The 18106-nt window shown below is 46.0% G+C and overlaps 1 protein-coding gene across 1 annotated transcript in view; it reads right to left on the bottom strand.

Moving 5' to 3' along the window:
- Positions 1–901: 901 nt before the first annotated feature.
- Positions 902–18106, bottom strand: part of MRPL16 (mitochondrial ribosomal protein L16) — a 37618-nt gene continuing 20413 nt past the window's right edge. Inside the window, exon 4 of the mRNA XM_069233025.1 lies at positions 902–1674. Coding sequence (XP_069089126.1) covers positions 1189–1674 — 486 coding nt within the window. The 3' untranslated portion in view covers positions 902–1188. The remainder of the gene's footprint in view (positions 1675–18106) is intronic.

The following is an 18106-nucleotide window of genomic DNA, read 5'->3' as shown; positions in this document are numbered from 1 at the left end:
CCTGATCGAAAGGTCATGCAAAATGGGGCTGCCTCTCTCTAGAACGCTTTGCTTCACTCCGTGGTAAAGCACAGCTACAATTTCACACCACACGCTCACAGGAGCACTCTCAATCTCTTAGAAGACTACAACGTTAACCAAAACATAAGCAACCCTTTGAACCTGCAGTCTGGCAATCATGCACAAGAAACTCTTACTTGTCCATTCAAGAGAAGTTTGGTGTGCATGCACTATAATCTTGTTCGAGCTCATAACTCTTTACAGGATTACATTATCATCAACTCAACTCTGTCTACCTGATAACACAGTTAAAGCAATCACAAGCTCCATATACATACCCTGTCATCTAGTAAAGTTTCATCCACTTTATGTTGTCCCCACTCTTCAGGGCCAGACTGGCGAACTTAAGGCTGCCATGGCACAGATGCTCAAACCAGCCCTGCTGCCTTTGCACAGTGGCTCTACTTCTCTTGTTCCATCAGTCCATTATCTCTCCCCGCCTCATCTATTTCTCTCCACCTCCCTCCCTTGCTCCCCATCCTCTCTTTGAAGCCTCTTGTGCTTGCTGCAGTTAATCTCCAAGAGCAGTGAAAAGTGACACAGGCACCAGCAGTGACCATGTGCTTTCAAAATTCAGCTTCTAATCGCTGTAGCCCACTAGGAAAATGCCCAATGGAATAAAGGGCAAGTCCAGCATTGCCACTCTTACTCCAGCACATCAAAATTATTAGTTTGTTTTGATCTTTGAATCTGTTGTTTCATCCACGCATGCATTTTTCACCTTCCTCCCGAGGAGGTCTAATCCTCTAACCAGAGCGTGAAATGTAGGCAACCCAGCAATAAAGATCAGTCTGCAAGTTTTGGGCATTCATCAAACATCAATCAGAAAACACACCAGGGCTTCATTCTTTGCATCGGATTTGTATTTTTAAGTTTTAAACACAAATAGGATAATACTACAAATTCATGTATAAACTCACCCCCTCAGAGTCTATCAAAGAGCAAGATGGCATGCCCCCTTTAACTTTTAATTTTGGGAATGTTGCATTGTTGGATAAAGCCCTTATATTCCATGAGTCAGCATCCAACTTGAGCAACCAAGAAAAATGTGCAGTATAATCTCGACAATGCAAGAGTGAGCGTGAAAGTACTACTTCTGAGGGTTGGAATGTACGTCTGCACGTCACACTACGCTCGATCAGGCAGTCTGAACTTTCCACGATATCTGCCTTTATACTGCAGGTCATAGGGACTCAGCACCTTCCTACATCCCATCATGTTAGCACGGGCGATGCGTTGGAAGGTCCAGGGGTTCTGGTTGTCTTCTTCACGCCGCCGCTCTTCCTCCTGCATCTCCGCCAGTGTCTGGCGGCTGACGGTCTTTGCAAGGAAGGGCAACTTTTTAGCCACCTGTGTCAAGAAAGACTCCACCTCGCCAAACTCGCAGTAGCCTCCCAACTCCACCACCAGCTGGCCGCACTTGACTGGAGTCACATAATGGTCCACCGCTCCCTTGCCACCACCCATGCGCTGCCCTAGTCCTTTCCGGGTCACTGGTTTATATGGAGCGTTCACACGCCAGATGGCAAACATGGTCTTGGAATCCATGGAGCGGTTAATCGTAAGTCGCATCATCTCAAAATGGCCCCAGCGGAGGTACCCACCACCAAGTGCCTGCAGAGACAAAAAGCATAAATGTTTCAGGAAGTAAACAAACATACAAATCTGCTAAAAATAATTACGACAAAACTAACTCAAGGATGCTATTTTGTTGACAATTAGTGTAAGTGAGACGTCCAACCCCTAACACATCACTAAAGATCAGACGCCTGTCTCCCCACGCCCCATAAAGCTCTTACGTACTGTTAAGTGATTCAGAATGATTAATTTCCAAGTCATATCCATCCTTCCTGTGGATGTTTGGTCATGTGTTGCTCAGTGCCTCACTATAATGCTCAGCTGGCATTTAGTAAAGTAAGCTAAAACGTTTGCGTTCTGAACGGACGTGTTTGGTTGTGCACTCCTGTTAAGACAGTAAGTAATTTAATAAATTAATTAAAATATAGCCTTTTGAGGTGAGGTTAAATGTGCTCAACACAGTCCCATTTTCTTGTGGATAAAAGAGGACCAGTGGGAGTTCAGTTTTTTCTCCAACGTCAGTATGAATGATTGGCCCAACAGAAGATTTGAGCCCTCGTTTCCACTGACTGTGGTGAACTTCTGATATTGTGGAGAATGGAGGAATGCACTTCTCTGGAGTTTAAAACTGCTATACATTCAGCTGCCAGAGAAGAGACAGACATCGTTACTGCAAGACACAGAACAAGAATGTCTAGAAACCTAGGTTCAAGGTCAGCTGCCTCATGTGTGAAAAATAAAAAGTAATTTACTCTATTAGCCCTAAGACTGATTAACTACCCACTCTGCCTCATTGTGTCTGTCCCTGTCCTGGAGCCCCTTGCAGCATCTTAACAGGCAAAAAAAATAATATTAGTTGGTTAGGAATCAACTGCTCTTTTTTTAAATATATTTTTATTGACAACATATCACGGACAAAAGGTAGGTAACAGTATTGTGGACCCCACTTAATATCCACCGGCCAATGCTCATAGCAAGTAACAGCCCGTAACCTCTCAACCCCCCACGCGGAGCCGACAGTCATCCACTTATGTTCAGTGAGGGGAGAGAATGTCATATAATAGACAGTAGCCGTAGCAGATAAAAGCTCGTTTACTGCCACCAAGGCCCGCCCTCTTTTTAAGACCCACCGTTTCTGGCATATCTAAGGAGTATTATTCCATCCATCTGGCCCACACTTTTTCAAGGGCAGCCTCTGTTGGCATAGGTGACCTTTTCAGCCACAATATACATGTCCAGCCTCTTTTCCATTCCTGCAATGTAGGGCCCTCCCCAGACCCCCAGTAGCAGTCAACATCTTGCATTGCCACCACTTGGCCAACCCTGCAGAAGAGGAGTTGGGCTCGGGGTAAATCAATATCATTAGGGATTCCAAGGAGAAGGAACTTAGGGTCTATGGAAGCGGTAGTGAAAGTACGGTACCAAGTTCCGCAGCGGTCGCTCTCCAGTACGCGTCTATTTGGGGACAGTCCCAGGTAGTGTGGAAGTAGGAGCCCTCAAGATCATCCCATCTCAAGCAGTGTGGACCTGAGGCTCTCCCCATGGTGTGCAATCGACGCCTCTCGTAATATACTCGGTGTAAAATGTTTAATTGGACCAGGCAAAGTCATTTTTAGATAAGCACTTCCCTAGGGTGCATTAGGGCTCCTTCCCTATCAACGTCCTCCATGTCCCCACGTCACTCACCCGTTTCGCTTGCAGACCAGTCACGGTATCTGGAATATTATTACTAAGGGTTTAATATGCGAGAGAAATCGGACTTCTCCCCACTTCCTCCATCAGTAACCTCCCCTCCAGCGGGGCAAAGTTGGGGATACCCTCGCCTGGAAGGCCTTCTGCCCTCCAGGCACAGTTCACCTGCGCGTATTTTAAAAATGAATTGTCTTGCATTCCGTACTCCCTCTGGAGTGTGGAGAACGGCACGAGGTCTCCATTTGCTATCAAGTTACCCACTATGGAGGTGCCTATTAAGTCCCAACGTCTAAACCCCTGCAGTTTCTGCAACTCGGGGAGCCAGCGCCCCTCCCACATGGGTGTCTCCCTCATGGGCCTGCCATACCATCCTATGGAGCTCGGAGCCTTTGCCCAGGCCATTATCGCTACCCGAGTGTCGGGCAGGAGGAGTTGGGTCCCTTGACCTCCATATAGATAGTGCAGGCAGGATCTCGAGTCCCATCGTGACCGTTCCAGTCAAAATGTGGAGCACTCCACAGGGGTTAAAAAAAAACCAAAATAACAGCCATTAACATTTATAACGTGGGACGCCCAATAATAGGCACGCAGAGCTATTCTGCCATTGATTTGGCTGCCCTGCGGGGTTTTAAGGACTATTCTAGGGTCCTTGCCATCCCACAATAAAGTTTGCATATCGACTGGGATGCAATGAAATCTGTGATCTGGGGGTGTCTCTCTCAAAACTACTTATGGGGTTAAGAAACAACTGAAGAGAGACAACACATTACATGAAAAATCCCTTTGTGAAATGGAGAGGGACCACCCTTCCCACCCGGAGCACCTAGTGGACGAGCGAGAGACACGCAAGACCCTGTTAGACGTTGATCAGAAAAATACATCTTCACAGCATATGCCATTGCGAAGAGACACCAAACGGGAGCAATGTAGCCCGGGCGACCAAACGGGAGCATTCTAAAGTCCCAATCCTGACCTTATGCACTAATGTGGGTCGTCCTGCTTATACACACAAAGCCAGCAATGGCGTCTTTTGCGCTCATTAGAGTAAGGTGTATGCTAGCAGTGAGGAGCCTCAGCTTGACAATATACTAGGATCTCTCACATGTGAAGAGCTCGTCGCAGTTCTACTCAAGACGAAAACTGCCAAAACTCCAGGGAACGATGGTCTCCTGGTTGAGTTCTACATCAAATACCCAGGTATCCTAATAGATAGGTTACTGGAGGCTCTTGAGGATGCTCTCCAAGGAGAAGCCCTTCCTACCACGCTTCAGGAAGCAGTGGTAGTGATGATCCAAACACCAGGCAAGGACCCCACCCTGGCCTCAGCAACAGACCCATTTCTCTCCTAAATCTTGATGTGTAGATACTCAGTAGTGTCCTTGCCAGCGCCTTCGCCTTTAGCTCCCGTCCCTCATACACTCGGACCAATCTGGGTTTATTCCCAGGAGAAGTACGTTACATAGTTTAAGACAACTTTCCTACATACATCAAGCTTCACAACAACTAGACGGTGAACATGCACTGGCTTTTCTAGATATCGAACAAGCCGTAGATTCTTTAAACTGGAAGTATTTATGGCATGTACTTGGCAAGGTTGGACTGGGTCCCAAATTTATTCAGTGGGTCCAATTATTATATGCAGGCCCGTGTGCGTACAGGAGGGTTGGTCTCCGATTTATTTAATCTAAACAGGGGCACCAGGCAGGGATGCCCCATTTCACTGCTTGTTTTCGCATAGGTGGTTGAATCCCTAGCGACACGACTACGCCAAACGTTCCACCCATGGGGGATTAAAGTAGGAGGGACTACCCACGCGGTGTCCCTTTACGCAGATGATGCCTTGGTCAATCTCTGGCACCTTTCCCGTTCTTCCCCAATGCTTATACAGATGATGAAAGGGTTGGGCGAGATTTCTGGGTTGCTAGACAACCCTTCTAAGTCTTCCTTATACCCTTTCAGCGCCTTATCAGGAATCAATGTCATTGATCGTCCCCCAACAGGAATACCCTGGATGTCAGCTATTTAGGGATATACCTTGCCCCCAAAGAGAGGGTGTTCCTGAAACTAAATATTGGTAGAGTTATTGCAAGGCTTAAGATGTCAGTCCATTTTTAGAGAGACTTACCTCTCTCACTTATGGGGAAATGGCAATAGTTAGAATGATCCTACTCCCCGGGTGTCTGTATGCCCTCCGGGGTACTTTCTTTAAGATCCCCACCTTTACTTCTGACAGCTCGACAGTATATTGACTGATTTACTATGGGCCGATAAACAAAAATGTGTCAGCCTTTCTACGTTAAAAAGACCCTAGTCCTGATGTGGGATTGCGACCCCACACCTAGAATTTTACTACATGGCTGCACATCTACAGCATGCCCTCCACTGGTTGGCCGATGGAAGCTCATGGCAGACACAGCTCTTAGAGGGTACTTACGGAGACGCAACACTCCCTACATTGCTGATGACTGGGTTGAAGGTTCCCCTTGACATACCCTACATAAGCCGTCATGTGGCTGAGATATGGGAGGGAGTGGTCAAGAGGGTAATCCAAAAGGCCCCATTCGCCCCAGACCGCACCATCTGGATAGTACAACCCTTTAACAAAATAGAGGAATCCACGTCATTACAGCGTTGGAAAGCTGGGGGATGTCTGACACTGGGAGACCTACACCAAGTAGAGCTCTATATAACATATGCCGATGCAGTCAATACATTAGCTTTAGGACCAGGTCAATTCTTACAATATCAAACTTTCGGCCACATCCACAAGATAAGACCTACATTCCCCGATGCCCCACCTAGCTCAAACACTCTCATCACACTACTAGGTATGGCTGGGGGCCAACGTTTAATCACACATCTATACCAGGCATTACGAGATGACCTCCTGCTACATCCTCTCTGAATTCAAGCGAAGTAGGAGGAATTACAACCAGAACTGTTGAGAGATAAAGAGTGGGAGCACATACATGAGGGGGTCCGCACTGCAAGCATCTATGCAAGATTCAAACTTACACAATCTAACTTTGTTCACCAAACCTACCCCTCTCCCACTACACTAAGTATAATATATCCCACACGCTCCGATAGGTGTCCCTGCTGCCAGACCCCAAGTGCAGACCTTATACACATGGCCTGGGATTGTGCTGCCCTTCCCCCCTACTGGAACCAAGTGGTAGATAATCCTAATAGAGTCTCGGGATGGACTGTACCACAGGAAACACAACAAGTACTCCTAGGCCTTATCCCTTCCCCTTCTGGCAGGAAACTCAGCAGAAAGTTTCTTGTGTTGGGTTTGACCTTGGCAAAACGTCAAATCGCTATAAAATGGTTGAGTCCTTCACCCCTTGTGTACTCTGACAGGCTCAGGGATATTACTGAATGGGCTATAGCAGAAGGAATCTGTATGAAACATGTACGCACTGATGCTAAACTAGCAGATGAACTAACGGCATGAGCGTCAAAGACTCCTTCTTCGATGATATCACACAACATTCTTATACTATGACACATGCCAATGATGCTACGTAAGTGTACGTTACCCTCTATATTCCAATTTATGTCCATGGAATGATTTGCACAAGAGCAAGGGGGAAGCAGGATTTAATCTGTTGGTAGTTCTCTGGCATATAAAGGAGCAAAGCTGTGGAACTCGTTACCGATTGGCATAAGAGCAATGAACCTTGAATTACCCTTTCGTAAGGCCTTAAAGACCTGGCTTTTTAGGATTTAATCTTCAATTAGTGTTCAGGCTGGATGTTTTTGTTTCAGGTTTTTGCAAGCGCTGCAAGGCCTCCGGGTAGTTCAAGCGCTATACACGTCCAAATAACATAACATATGATCATGTTGGTGAATCATAAGATTTGCTACTACCTAAAGTAAGTTGTACTCCGTAACGTATATAACTCTGAAAGATAAATAAAGATTTTTTTTAATGCATATCTCTTTCCATTGTGGTAAAGGTCTCTGGGGGGAGCGGAGAGAACGAGTTCTGCAGGACGTAAGGTAACAAATAGTGACATCAACTTAAACATGGCTGCCCTCCCTAATAGTGTGAGGGGTAATCTCCATCTCTCCATGTCCTCCTGGCAGGCTTGTATTACCCTTCTGAGACTGCGTTGGTAACATATCTCCTTAATATACCCAGACGCTTAAAGCTAAGGGTAGAGTGTGGCACGCAGTGGGGTAGGAGAGAGGAATCAACTGCTCTTATGCTTATAGGGCACCCTGAATCAAACTCAGAGAAATGACTGCTATTTAATGCAATTTGTCGAGCAGAACAGCAAGTTTAAAAAAAAAAAATGATTTTAAAAAAGTAGGCTTTTCAATCGCTCATGCTTCCTATAAATGCAACACTGAAAGCTAGCATTTAAATGGGTGCAAGATCTAAACAAAGTACTGAATAAAGATTGAGAGATTTTTAAATAAAGTAATCCACATAAATTGAAAGGAAGCTCTACCCAAAATGAAGGGTTCTTGACAGAATAGCTGCTATTAATGTGAAGCAAGGTCACCATTTGAAGTCAGCATATATGAACATTGCAAAATCTCTGTACGGATCTCTTGTGTACCAATCAGGAGAGCAAAAAGGGGTCTGCATGTAAAAGTTTTCAGAACTGAGAGAAAAAAAAAAAAAACAAAAAAAAACTTTTCTTCTATTCTTTTAAAGGTCTAGGTAAAATGTGGGTCCCATCTTTGCCATAGATCTGTATTTAACAACATTCACCTGGCGACACTTAACACAGTCGTTGGTCGATTTACGATGAAAAGAAGCCGACTTGAAAGATGATTCGGGAAGAGCCTCTGCCTCACTTGAAGACTTGTCATTTCATGCCAAAAAATGGAGTCTCTAAAACAATGGTATCTTCTCACCAACCTGGTGGAAGGCGGAATGTTAACTGCAGAGCAACAAGATAATTTACCTGGACTATTAGCCATTAAAAAATGCAAATAATTAAGTCAATCACAAAATACTTCACTGGAAATATTCGGACTTGGGTTCTTGGGGCTTGTGAAACAAATCTTGTTGAGACAGCAAACATTGCTACAATTTCTTGCCCAATAAACTTGTGTTGCTGCTTAAAGATACATATTGCAATGAGAAGAGCACTCAATAGGTGATGAAAAGCACAGGTCCTCCGAGAGGACTCGGATGTAAGGACGAAACGCATTGGTCGGGCTGAGAAATTATTTTGGAAGATGCAAGAATAGAAACACCATATGCCAGTCTCCTTAAATGGATGGACTGAACGGGAAAGGACTGGGTTTTGGACACTGAATACAACAGTATCTACATGGATGTTAGGAATTGACTTGTGCTTCCGGTTACCTACTGGGTGCTCCCCTAGATGGTATATGCAACTGTGGATCTGAAGGAGGTTCATAGACAGTGGGACCTCAGCAGTGAGAGCACCACAGTTGTGAACTCTGTAAGAACTACCAACCAGTGCAGTGGACTATAGCCATCACTGCCTCTTTTGTTGTTCTTTTGTTGCCAATAGATTAAACAGTTGCCGGAGGCTATACTGTGGTAATCAATAGTAGTCCACGGTTTGATGAGGTTCCTCCACGATCAAACAATATAACTGATACTAGCTACTTAAACGACTCCCTCCTGGCATCTAGTTTATGTAATCAGGTGCAATCCAGATGGTTTACATTTTGCCTGAATCCAGTTAACATTAAATCCGCACTATTCCTTGGCTGGGCCCCGTCTGAATGAAGGCTTTAGAATCTGTGGCCACCATCAGGTAGTCATCCTGATGAATGAGTTCACACCTCATCCCTTCAGCAAGTCTCTTAGTTTTCAGTTCCTGGGAGCGCTTACACTTCCTTGCAGGAAGGGAGTATGGTGTCTTGGGTAACAACTGCTGCAGTCAGGAAAGGCATCCAGATGTCTGAGCAACAAAGTGGTGGCTTTCTAAAGACACCTCTCTATTAAAGGTTATCTTAAATTCAATCTCAGCAATGAGTTGTATTTAACGCAACAATCAATTTGATACCTTAGAATAATATCATTGGTGGTACCACATGGAGTTAGCACTTAGCGTTGTGGCAAATTAGCATGGTGGCTAGTGAAACCCCATGTTAGCCAATGGCCACTGGCCTTGCTACAGTGAAAATAGCAATTTCATGATTTCACTGTCAGGGCCTGTAAAGCAAAGGAACATGCTCTTTCTTTTAATATTAAGCACCCTGTCTGGTGGGCTATCAAGGCCTTCCTTAGGGATGGTGAATTAATAATAAAAAGTTAGTATCTGACATTGCAAAAGGGTTTATTTCACCCTGTCGAACAGGCAGTTTTAAAGCTGCCCGACTAGGCTGCAGTGGAAGGCCAAGAGTAAAGTTTTCACCCCGTCACTGCAGTGGTGGCACAACTTAGTACTACAGTCCACTAGTCACATCCAACTTACTAGCCCCAAGTACCTCTGGTGCCATTTACTACGAACTTAAAGGTAAATTAAAAGCGCCAATCTAGTACTAGCCAAACCTATGTGTAGCAGGCCCCAGTGCACTACAGAGTTGAAAAACCAACAGCATCAGTTAATAAACTTGGGGGTGGGTATAGGCATACAAAAAGAGGTCCTTTACACATACCAAGTGCTTATTTTTATTTCCACCAAAAACAGCAGAACAATGCTACTGTGCTGTTAGCGACAGCCTTAACTCAATGAATAGCCTAATCTTCCCACCAAATAGGCCTTCATGACCTTCAGATTTCTGATGGTGCAGGACAAACTTGACGTTGAAAGAACATGTACTTTAATGTTCCGTAGAGTCCTGCAACATTTTATCAAAGGAAAAAGCTCAAATACCACACTGTCAGAGCCTTACCCTGTCCAAAGACTTTTCTGCCCTCCTGATCTAGTCGATCCATCGGCCGGACACCTAATTTGCTTCTTCTTTCCAAATCATTAATGCCCTGAGCCTCATGCATCCAAAAACAAGACTAAAATCTCAGGCAAGACAAACCTGATTTCAACAACATCAGATCCTAAGACTGTTACCATTAATTACTGCAAACAGGCAAATGACAGCATGAGCAAAATCCAGACCAATGCAGCAGTAAGCCCTCCGCCACCTACACCCTCACGTGGTTTTACTCAAACCTAATCAAATACCACTTTAGAGGCTATTGAGGGCCGAACTAACAACAAACATGACTGAATCATTCTTGTGATAGGAAACCTCAACTACTACACAGCTTTCTTGATGCCAAAAATACCTTTCTTGAGTCAAAAATTCAGGATGCCACTATTGAGCCACACAACTCACCCAGATAATTCAACCCTCTCCTAAGTTCAAATATTTTTTCTCATCCTATCGGGAGCTCTGTCACAAACGCAACAATTTCTTTGGAGGAGCAAGCTACAGGCGTCCAAAGAAATACTGAAACACAGGTACACCATCTAACTGCAGCTCATATAACTCTTCCCACTTAAAAGATGCTTAAATAGCCCAACATCCTAGACTGAATTGAAGAAGCAAGGAGAGACACAAGACCAACTCTTGAGTCAGTCAAACACTTCCCGGTAACTGAGCTCAGCGGGTCAAACATTCTTCTTGCCTCTTCGAAACCTTACAAGACCTGTGACGAACTCTACTTTACAATTTGATTCCACTCATAACATGACCATAGTTTCCAATCATGCACTGATTGGCTAACAAATCTCAAGTTCCACAACCCACCAAGATACTCTGAAAAGTGACAAAAGAAATGCCATTGAAGAACAGATGGGCAGAGATTGCCAAGCAAATACAAGACAAAAGTGGTATCCCTATTGTAGGAAAGTACCATCTTGCCTGGCATGTTACCCCCATTTTTTCACTGTATATATGTTGTTTTAGTTGTATGTGTCACTGGGACCCTGGTAACCCAGGGCCCCAGTGCTCATAAGTGTGCCTGAATGTGTTACCTGTGTAGTGACTAACTGTCTCACTGAGGCTCTGCTAATCAGAACCTCAGTGGTTATGCTCTCTCATTTCTTTCCAAATTGTCACTGACAGGCTAGTGACCATTTTTACCAATTTACATTGGCTTACTGGAACACCCTTATAATTCCCTAGTATATGGTACTGAGGTACCCAGGGTATTGGGGTTCCAGGAGATCCCTATGGGCTGCAGCATTTCTTTTGCCACCCATAGGGAGCTCTGACAATTCTTACACAGGCCTGCCACTGCAGCCTGAGTGAAATAACGTCCACGTTATTTCACAGCCATTTTACACTGCACTTAAGTAACTTATAAGTCACCTATATGTCTAACCTTTACCTGGTAAAGGTTAGGTGCAAAGTTACTTAGTGTGAGGGCACCCTGGCACTAGCCAAGGTGCCCCCACATTGTTCAGAGCCAATTCACTTAACTTTGTGAGTGCGGGGACACCATTACACGCGTGCACTACATATAGGTCACTACCTATATGTAGCTTCACCATGGTAACTCCGAATATGGCCATGTAACATGTCTATGATCATGGAATTGCCCCCTCTATGCCATCCTGGCATTATTGGTACAATTCCATGATCCCAGTGGTCTGTAGCACAGACCCTGGTACTGCCAGACTGCCATTCCTGGGGTTTCACTGCAGCTGCTGCTGCTGCCAACCCCTCAGACAGGCAGCTGCCCTCCTGGGGTCCAGCCAGGCCTGGCCCAGGATGGCAGAACAAAGAACTTCCTCTGAGAGAGGGTGTGACACCCTCTCCCTTTGGAAAATGGTGTGAAGGCAGGGGAGGAGTAGCCTCCCCCAGCCTCTGGAAATGCTTTGTTGGGCACAGATGTGCCCAATTCTGCATAAGCCAGTCTACACCGGTTCAGGGACCCCTTAGCCCCTGCTCTGGCGCGAAACTGGACAAAGGAAGGGGAGTGACCACTCCCCTGACCTGCACCTCCCCTGGGAGGTGTCCAGAGCTCCTCCAGTGTACTCCAGACCTCTGCCATCTTGGAAACAGAGGTGCTGCTGGCACACTGGACTGCTCTGAGTGGACAGTGCCACCAGGTGACGTCAGAGACTCCTGCTTATAGGCTCCTTCAGGTGTTAGTAGCCTTTCCTCTCTCCTAGGTAGCCAAACCCTCTTTTCTGGCTATTTAGGGTCTCTGTCTCTGGGGAAACTTTAGATAACGAATGCATGAGCTCAGCCGAGTTCCTCTGCATCTCTCTCTTCACCTTCTGATAAGGAATCGACCGCTGACCGCTGACCGCGCTGGAAGCCTGCAAACCTGCAACATAGTAGCAAAGACGACTACTGCAACTCTGTAACGCTGATCCTGCCGCCTTCTCGACTGTTTTCCTGCTTGTGCATGCTGTGGGGGTAGTCTGCCTCCTCTCTGCACCAGAAGCTCCGAAGAAATCTCCCGTGGGTCGACGGAATCTTCCCCCTGCAACCGCAGGCACCAAAAAGCTGCATTACCGGTCCCTTGGGTCTCCTCTCAGCACGACGAGCGAGGTCCCTCGAATCCAGCGACGCTGTCCAAGTGACCCACACAGTCCAGTGACTCTTCAGCCCAAGTTTGGTGGAGGTAAGTCCTTGCCTCACCTCGCTGGGCTGCATTGCTGGGAACCGCGACTTTGCAGCTGCTCCGGCCCCTGTGCACTTCCGGCGGAAATCCTTTGTGCACAGCCAAGCCTGGGTCCAGGGCACTCTAACCTGCATTGCACGACTTTCTAAGTTGGTCTCCGGCGACGTGGGACTCCTTTGTGCAACTTCGGCGAGCACCGTTTCACGCATCCTCGTAGTGCCTGTTTCTGGCACTTCTCCGGGTGCTACCTGCTTCAGTGAGAGCTCTTTGTCTTGCTCGACGTCCCCTCTCTCTGCAGGTCCAATTTGCGACCTCCTGGTCCCTCCTGGGCCCCAGCAGCGTCCAAAAACGCCAAACGCACGATTTGCGTGTAGCAAGGCTTGTTGGCGTCCTTCCGGCGGGAAAACACTTCTGCACGACTCTCCAAGGCGAGAGGGATCCGTCCACCAAAGGGGAAGTCTCTAGCCCTTTTCGTTCCTGCAGAAACCTCAGCTTCTTCTGTCCAGTCGAAGCTTCTTTGCACCCGCAGCTGGCATTTCCTGGGCATCTGCCCATCTCCGACTTGCTTGTGACTTTTGGACTTGGTCCCCTTGTTCCACAGGTACCCTAGATTGGAAATCCACAGTTGTTGCATTGCTGGTTTGTGTCTTTCCTGCATTATTCCTCTAACACGACTATTTTGTCCTTAGGGGAACTTTGGTGCACTTTGCACTCACTTTTCAGGGTCTTGGGGAGGGTTATTTTTCTAACTCACACTATTTTCTAATAGTCCCAGCGACCCTCTACAAGGTCACATAGGTTTGGGGTCCATTCGTGGTTCGCATTCCACTTTTGGAGTATATGGTTTGTGTTGCCCCTATCCCTATGTTTCCCCATTGCATCCTATTGTAACTATACATTGTTTGCACTGTTTTCTAAGACTATACTGCATATTTTTGCTATTGTGTATATATATCTTGTGTATATTTCCTATCCTCTCACTGAGGGTACACTCTAAGATACTTTGGCATATTGTCATAAAAATAAAGTACCTTTATTTTTAGTATAACTGTGTATTGTGTTTTCTTATGATATTGTGCATATGACACTAAGTGGTACTGTAGTAGCTTCACACGTCTCCTAGTTCAGCCTAAGCTGCTCTGCTAAGCTACCATTATCTATCAGCCTAAGCTGCTAGACACCCTATACACTAATAAGGGATACCTGGGCCTGGTGCAAGGTGCAAGTACCCCTTGGTACTCACTACAAGCCAGTCCAGCCTCCTACATTGGTTGTGCAGTGGTGGGATAAGTGCTTGAGACTACTTACCACTCTTGTCATTGTACTTTTCATAAGAGAAAAATATACAAAACAAGGTCAGTGTATATACACATAGCCAAAAAGTTTTGCATTTCCTCTTTTCACTCTTTTCTAAGTGCTGAAAAGTACTTCTAAACTTTCAAAAAGTTCTTAAAAGTTTAAAAAAGTTTTTTCTGTCTTTCCAAAAAGTTCTGAAAACTTTTTTCTCTTTTCCTATCACTTTAACTCTCTCTAAAAATGTCTGGCACAGGCCAAAATGTTGAACTGGCCAAACTTGCATATGATCACCTTAGCTGGAAAGGAGCAAGGAGTCTCTGCATAGAGAGAGGTTTGAGTGTAGGGAAGAATCCTTCCTTAGAACTGTTAATTAACATGCTTAGAGTACAGGATAAGGCCATAAGTGCCCAATCTGGTGAAAAAGCAGCTAATGGTTCTCAATCTGATCCAGGGACTCCCCCAGGAAAAGGTTCAGGAGAGAAACTTCTCAGCCTGCCCATTACTAGACAGTCTAGCATAGTTGGTACAGAGGTTGAATCACACCATACTAATGGTGTGCTCTCACATTATACTGGTAGCCAAGCTGTTAGGGTGCCCTCTGTAAGGGACAGGTCTCCTTCTGTTCATTCCCATCATACCTCTGTATCTAGAAATGTCCCTCCCACCCACCCTGATGACAGATTGTTAGAAAGGGAGCTCAATAGATTGAGAGTGGAACAAACCAGACTGAAGCTCAAGAAGCAACAGCTGGATTTGGATAGACAGTCTTTAGAAGTGGAGAGGGAAAGACAGAAGTTGGGTTTAGAAACCCATGGTGGCAGCAGCAGTATTCCCCATAGTCATCCTGCAAAAGAGCATGATTCCAGGAATCTGCACAAGATAGTTCCCCCTTATAAGGAGGGGGATGACATTAACAAGTGGTTTGCTGCACTTGAGAGGGCCTGTGCTGTACAGGATGTCCCTCAAAAGCAGTGGGCTGCTATCCTATGGCTATCATTTATTGGAAAAGGTAGGGATAGGCTCCTTACTGTAAAAGAAAATGATGCTAATAATTTCCAAGTTCTTAAGAATGCACTCCTGGATGGTTATGGCTTAACCACTGAACAGTACAGGATAAAGTTCAGAGAGACCAAAAAGGAGTCTTCACAAGACTGGGTTGATTTCATTGACCAGGCAGTGAAGGCCTTGGAGGGGTGGTTACATGGCAGTAAAGTTACTGATTATGACAGCCTGTATAACTTGATCCTGAGAGAGCATATTCTTAATAATTGTGTGTCTGATTTGTTGCACCAGTACTTGGTGGACTCTGATCTGACCTCTCCCCAAGAATTGGGAAAGAAGGCAGACAAATGGGTCAGAACAAGAGTGAACAGAAAAGTTCATACAGGGGGTGACAAAGATGGCAACAAAAAGAAGGATGGTAAGTCTTCTGACAAGGGTGGGGACAAATCTAAAAATGAGTCTTCATCAGGCCCACAAAAACACTCTGGTGGGGGTGGTGGGTCCAAATCCTCCTTTAATCAGAACAAGGAAAATAAACCATGGTGCTATTTATGTAAAATAAAAGGCCATTGGACAACAGATCCCAGTTGTCCAAAGAAAGGCACCACAGCTCCTACCACTACAACCCCTACTGCTACACCTAGTGTCCCTACTAATAGCAGTGGTGGTGGGAGCAAACCTACTAATAGCCAATCCAAGGGAGTAGCTGGGCTCACTTTTGGTAATTTAGTTGGGGTTGGTCTGATTAGGGAGACCACAGAGGCTACTTTAGTCTCTGAAGGGGCTATTGATTTAGCCACTTTGGTTGCTTGCCCCCATAACTTGGAGAAGTACAAGCAACTAACCCTAATAAATGGTGTTGAGGTCCAGGCCTACAGGGACACAGGTGCCAGTGTCACAATGGTGATTGAGAAACTGGTGCACCCTGAACAACACATACTTGGACACCAGTACCAAGTAACCGATGCTCACAACATAACACAAAGCCACCCCATGGCTGTTGTAAATCTCAACTGGGGGGGGGTAACTGGTCCAAAGAAAGTTGTGGTAGCTTCAGATTTACCTGTAGACTGTCTATTAGGGAATGATTTGGAGACATCAGCTTGGTCAGATGTGGAGTTGGAGGCCCATGCAGCAATGCTGGGCATCCCAGGGCATATTTTTGCTTTGACAAGGGCTCAGGCCAAAAAGCAAAAAGGACAGGGAAGCTTGGATCCTGGAACAATGGACCAAGTGCTCCCTAAAGCTAGGGCTAGTAGAAGCAAACCACTTCCTACTATCCCTCCCTCTACAGTGGATTCTACTTCTGAGGAAGAAGAATTCCCTCCCTGTGCAGAACCTACACCAGAGGAGCTGGAAGCAGACACTGCTGAGCTTTTGGGTGAAGGGGGGCCTGCCAGAGAGGAGCTGAGTGTGGCACAGCAAACCTGTCCCACATTAGAGGGTCTCAGACAGCAAGCTGTCAAACAGGCTAATGGGGATGTCAGTGACTCTCACAGAGTTTACTGGGAGGACAACCTCTTGTACACTGAGCATAGGGATCCTAAACCTGGAGCTGCCAGGAGATTAGTGATTCCTCAGGAGTACAGAAAGTTCCTCCTAACACTGGAACATGACATTCCCCTAGCTGGGCACCTGGGTCAAATGAAAACTTGGGACAGATTGGTTCCATTGTTTCATTGGCCTAGGATGTCTGAGGACACAAAGGAATTTTGTAAGTCCTGTGAAACCTGTCAAGCCAGTGGCAAGACAGGTGGCACTCCAAAGGCACCCCTTATCCCACTGCCTGTGGTTGGGGTTCCCTTTGAAAGGGTAGGGGTTGACATAGTTGGCCCCCTTGACCCTCCTACTGCTTCAGGCAATAGGTTTATCTTGGTGGTAGTGGACCATGCCACAAGATATCCTGAAGCTATTCCTTTAAGGACCACTACAGCTCCTGCAGTGGCAAAGGCCCTCCTGGGAATATTTTCCAGAGTGGGCTTCCCAAAGGAAGTAGTATCAGACAGAGGAAGCAATTTCATGTCTGCATACTTAAAGGCCATGTGGAAGGAGTGTGGTGTAACTTACAAGTTCACAACACCCTATCATCCACAAACAAATGGACTGGTGGAGAGATTTAATAAAACTCTCAAAGGCATGATTATGGGACTCCCTGAAAAACTCCGCAGGAGATGGGATATCCTTCTACCATGCCTCCTTTTTGCCTACAGGGAGGTACCCCAGAAAGGAGTGGGCTTCAGCCCCTTTGAACTTCTTTTTGGACACCCTGTTAGGGGTCCACTCACACTTGTAAAGGAGGGTTGGGAACAACCTTTAAAAGCTCCTAAGCAGGATATTGTGGATTATGTACTTGGCCTCAGATCAAGGATGGCTGAGTACATGAAAAAGGCCAGTAAAAACCTTCAGGCCAGCCAAGAGCTCCAGAAGCAATGGCATGATCAGAAGGCTGTTTTGGTTCAGTACCAACCAGGGCAGAAAGTGTGGGTCTTGGAGCCTGTGGCCCCAAGAGCACTCCAAGATAAATGGAGTGGACCCCACACAATTGTTGAAAAGAAGGGTGAAGTCACCTACTTGGTTGACTTAGGCACTGCCAGGAGTCCCCTTAGGGTGCTCCATGTCAACCGCCTGAAACCCTACTATGACAGGGCTGATCTCACCCTGCTCATGGCAACTGATGAGGGACAGGAAGAAGACAGTGATCCTCTACCTGATCTCTTCTCTTCCACAGAACAAGATGCTCTTGTGGAAGGTGTAGTTTTGGCTGATTGTCTTACTGCTGAGCAGAAAGATAATTGCATAAATCTCCTAGGACAATTTTCAGAACTCTTCTCCACTGTGCCAGGCACCACTTCTTGGTGTGAGCACACTATAGATACTGGAGACAGTTTACCTGTCAAAAGTAAGATCTATAGGCAGCCTGACCATGTCAGGGACTGCATAAAGCAAGAAGTTCAGAAAATG

The sequence above is a fragment of the Pleurodeles waltl genome, chromosome 4_2, assembly GCF_031143425.1.
Source record: "Pleurodeles waltl isolate 20211129_DDA chromosome 4_2, aPleWal1.hap1.20221129, whole genome shotgun sequence".
Taxonomy (NCBI): domain Eukaryota; kingdom Metazoa; phylum Chordata; class Amphibia; order Caudata; family Salamandridae; genus Pleurodeles; species Pleurodeles waltl.
The sequence above is the reverse complement of the archived record's forward strand: the minus strand, read 5'-3'. Positions and strand labels throughout refer to the sequence as shown.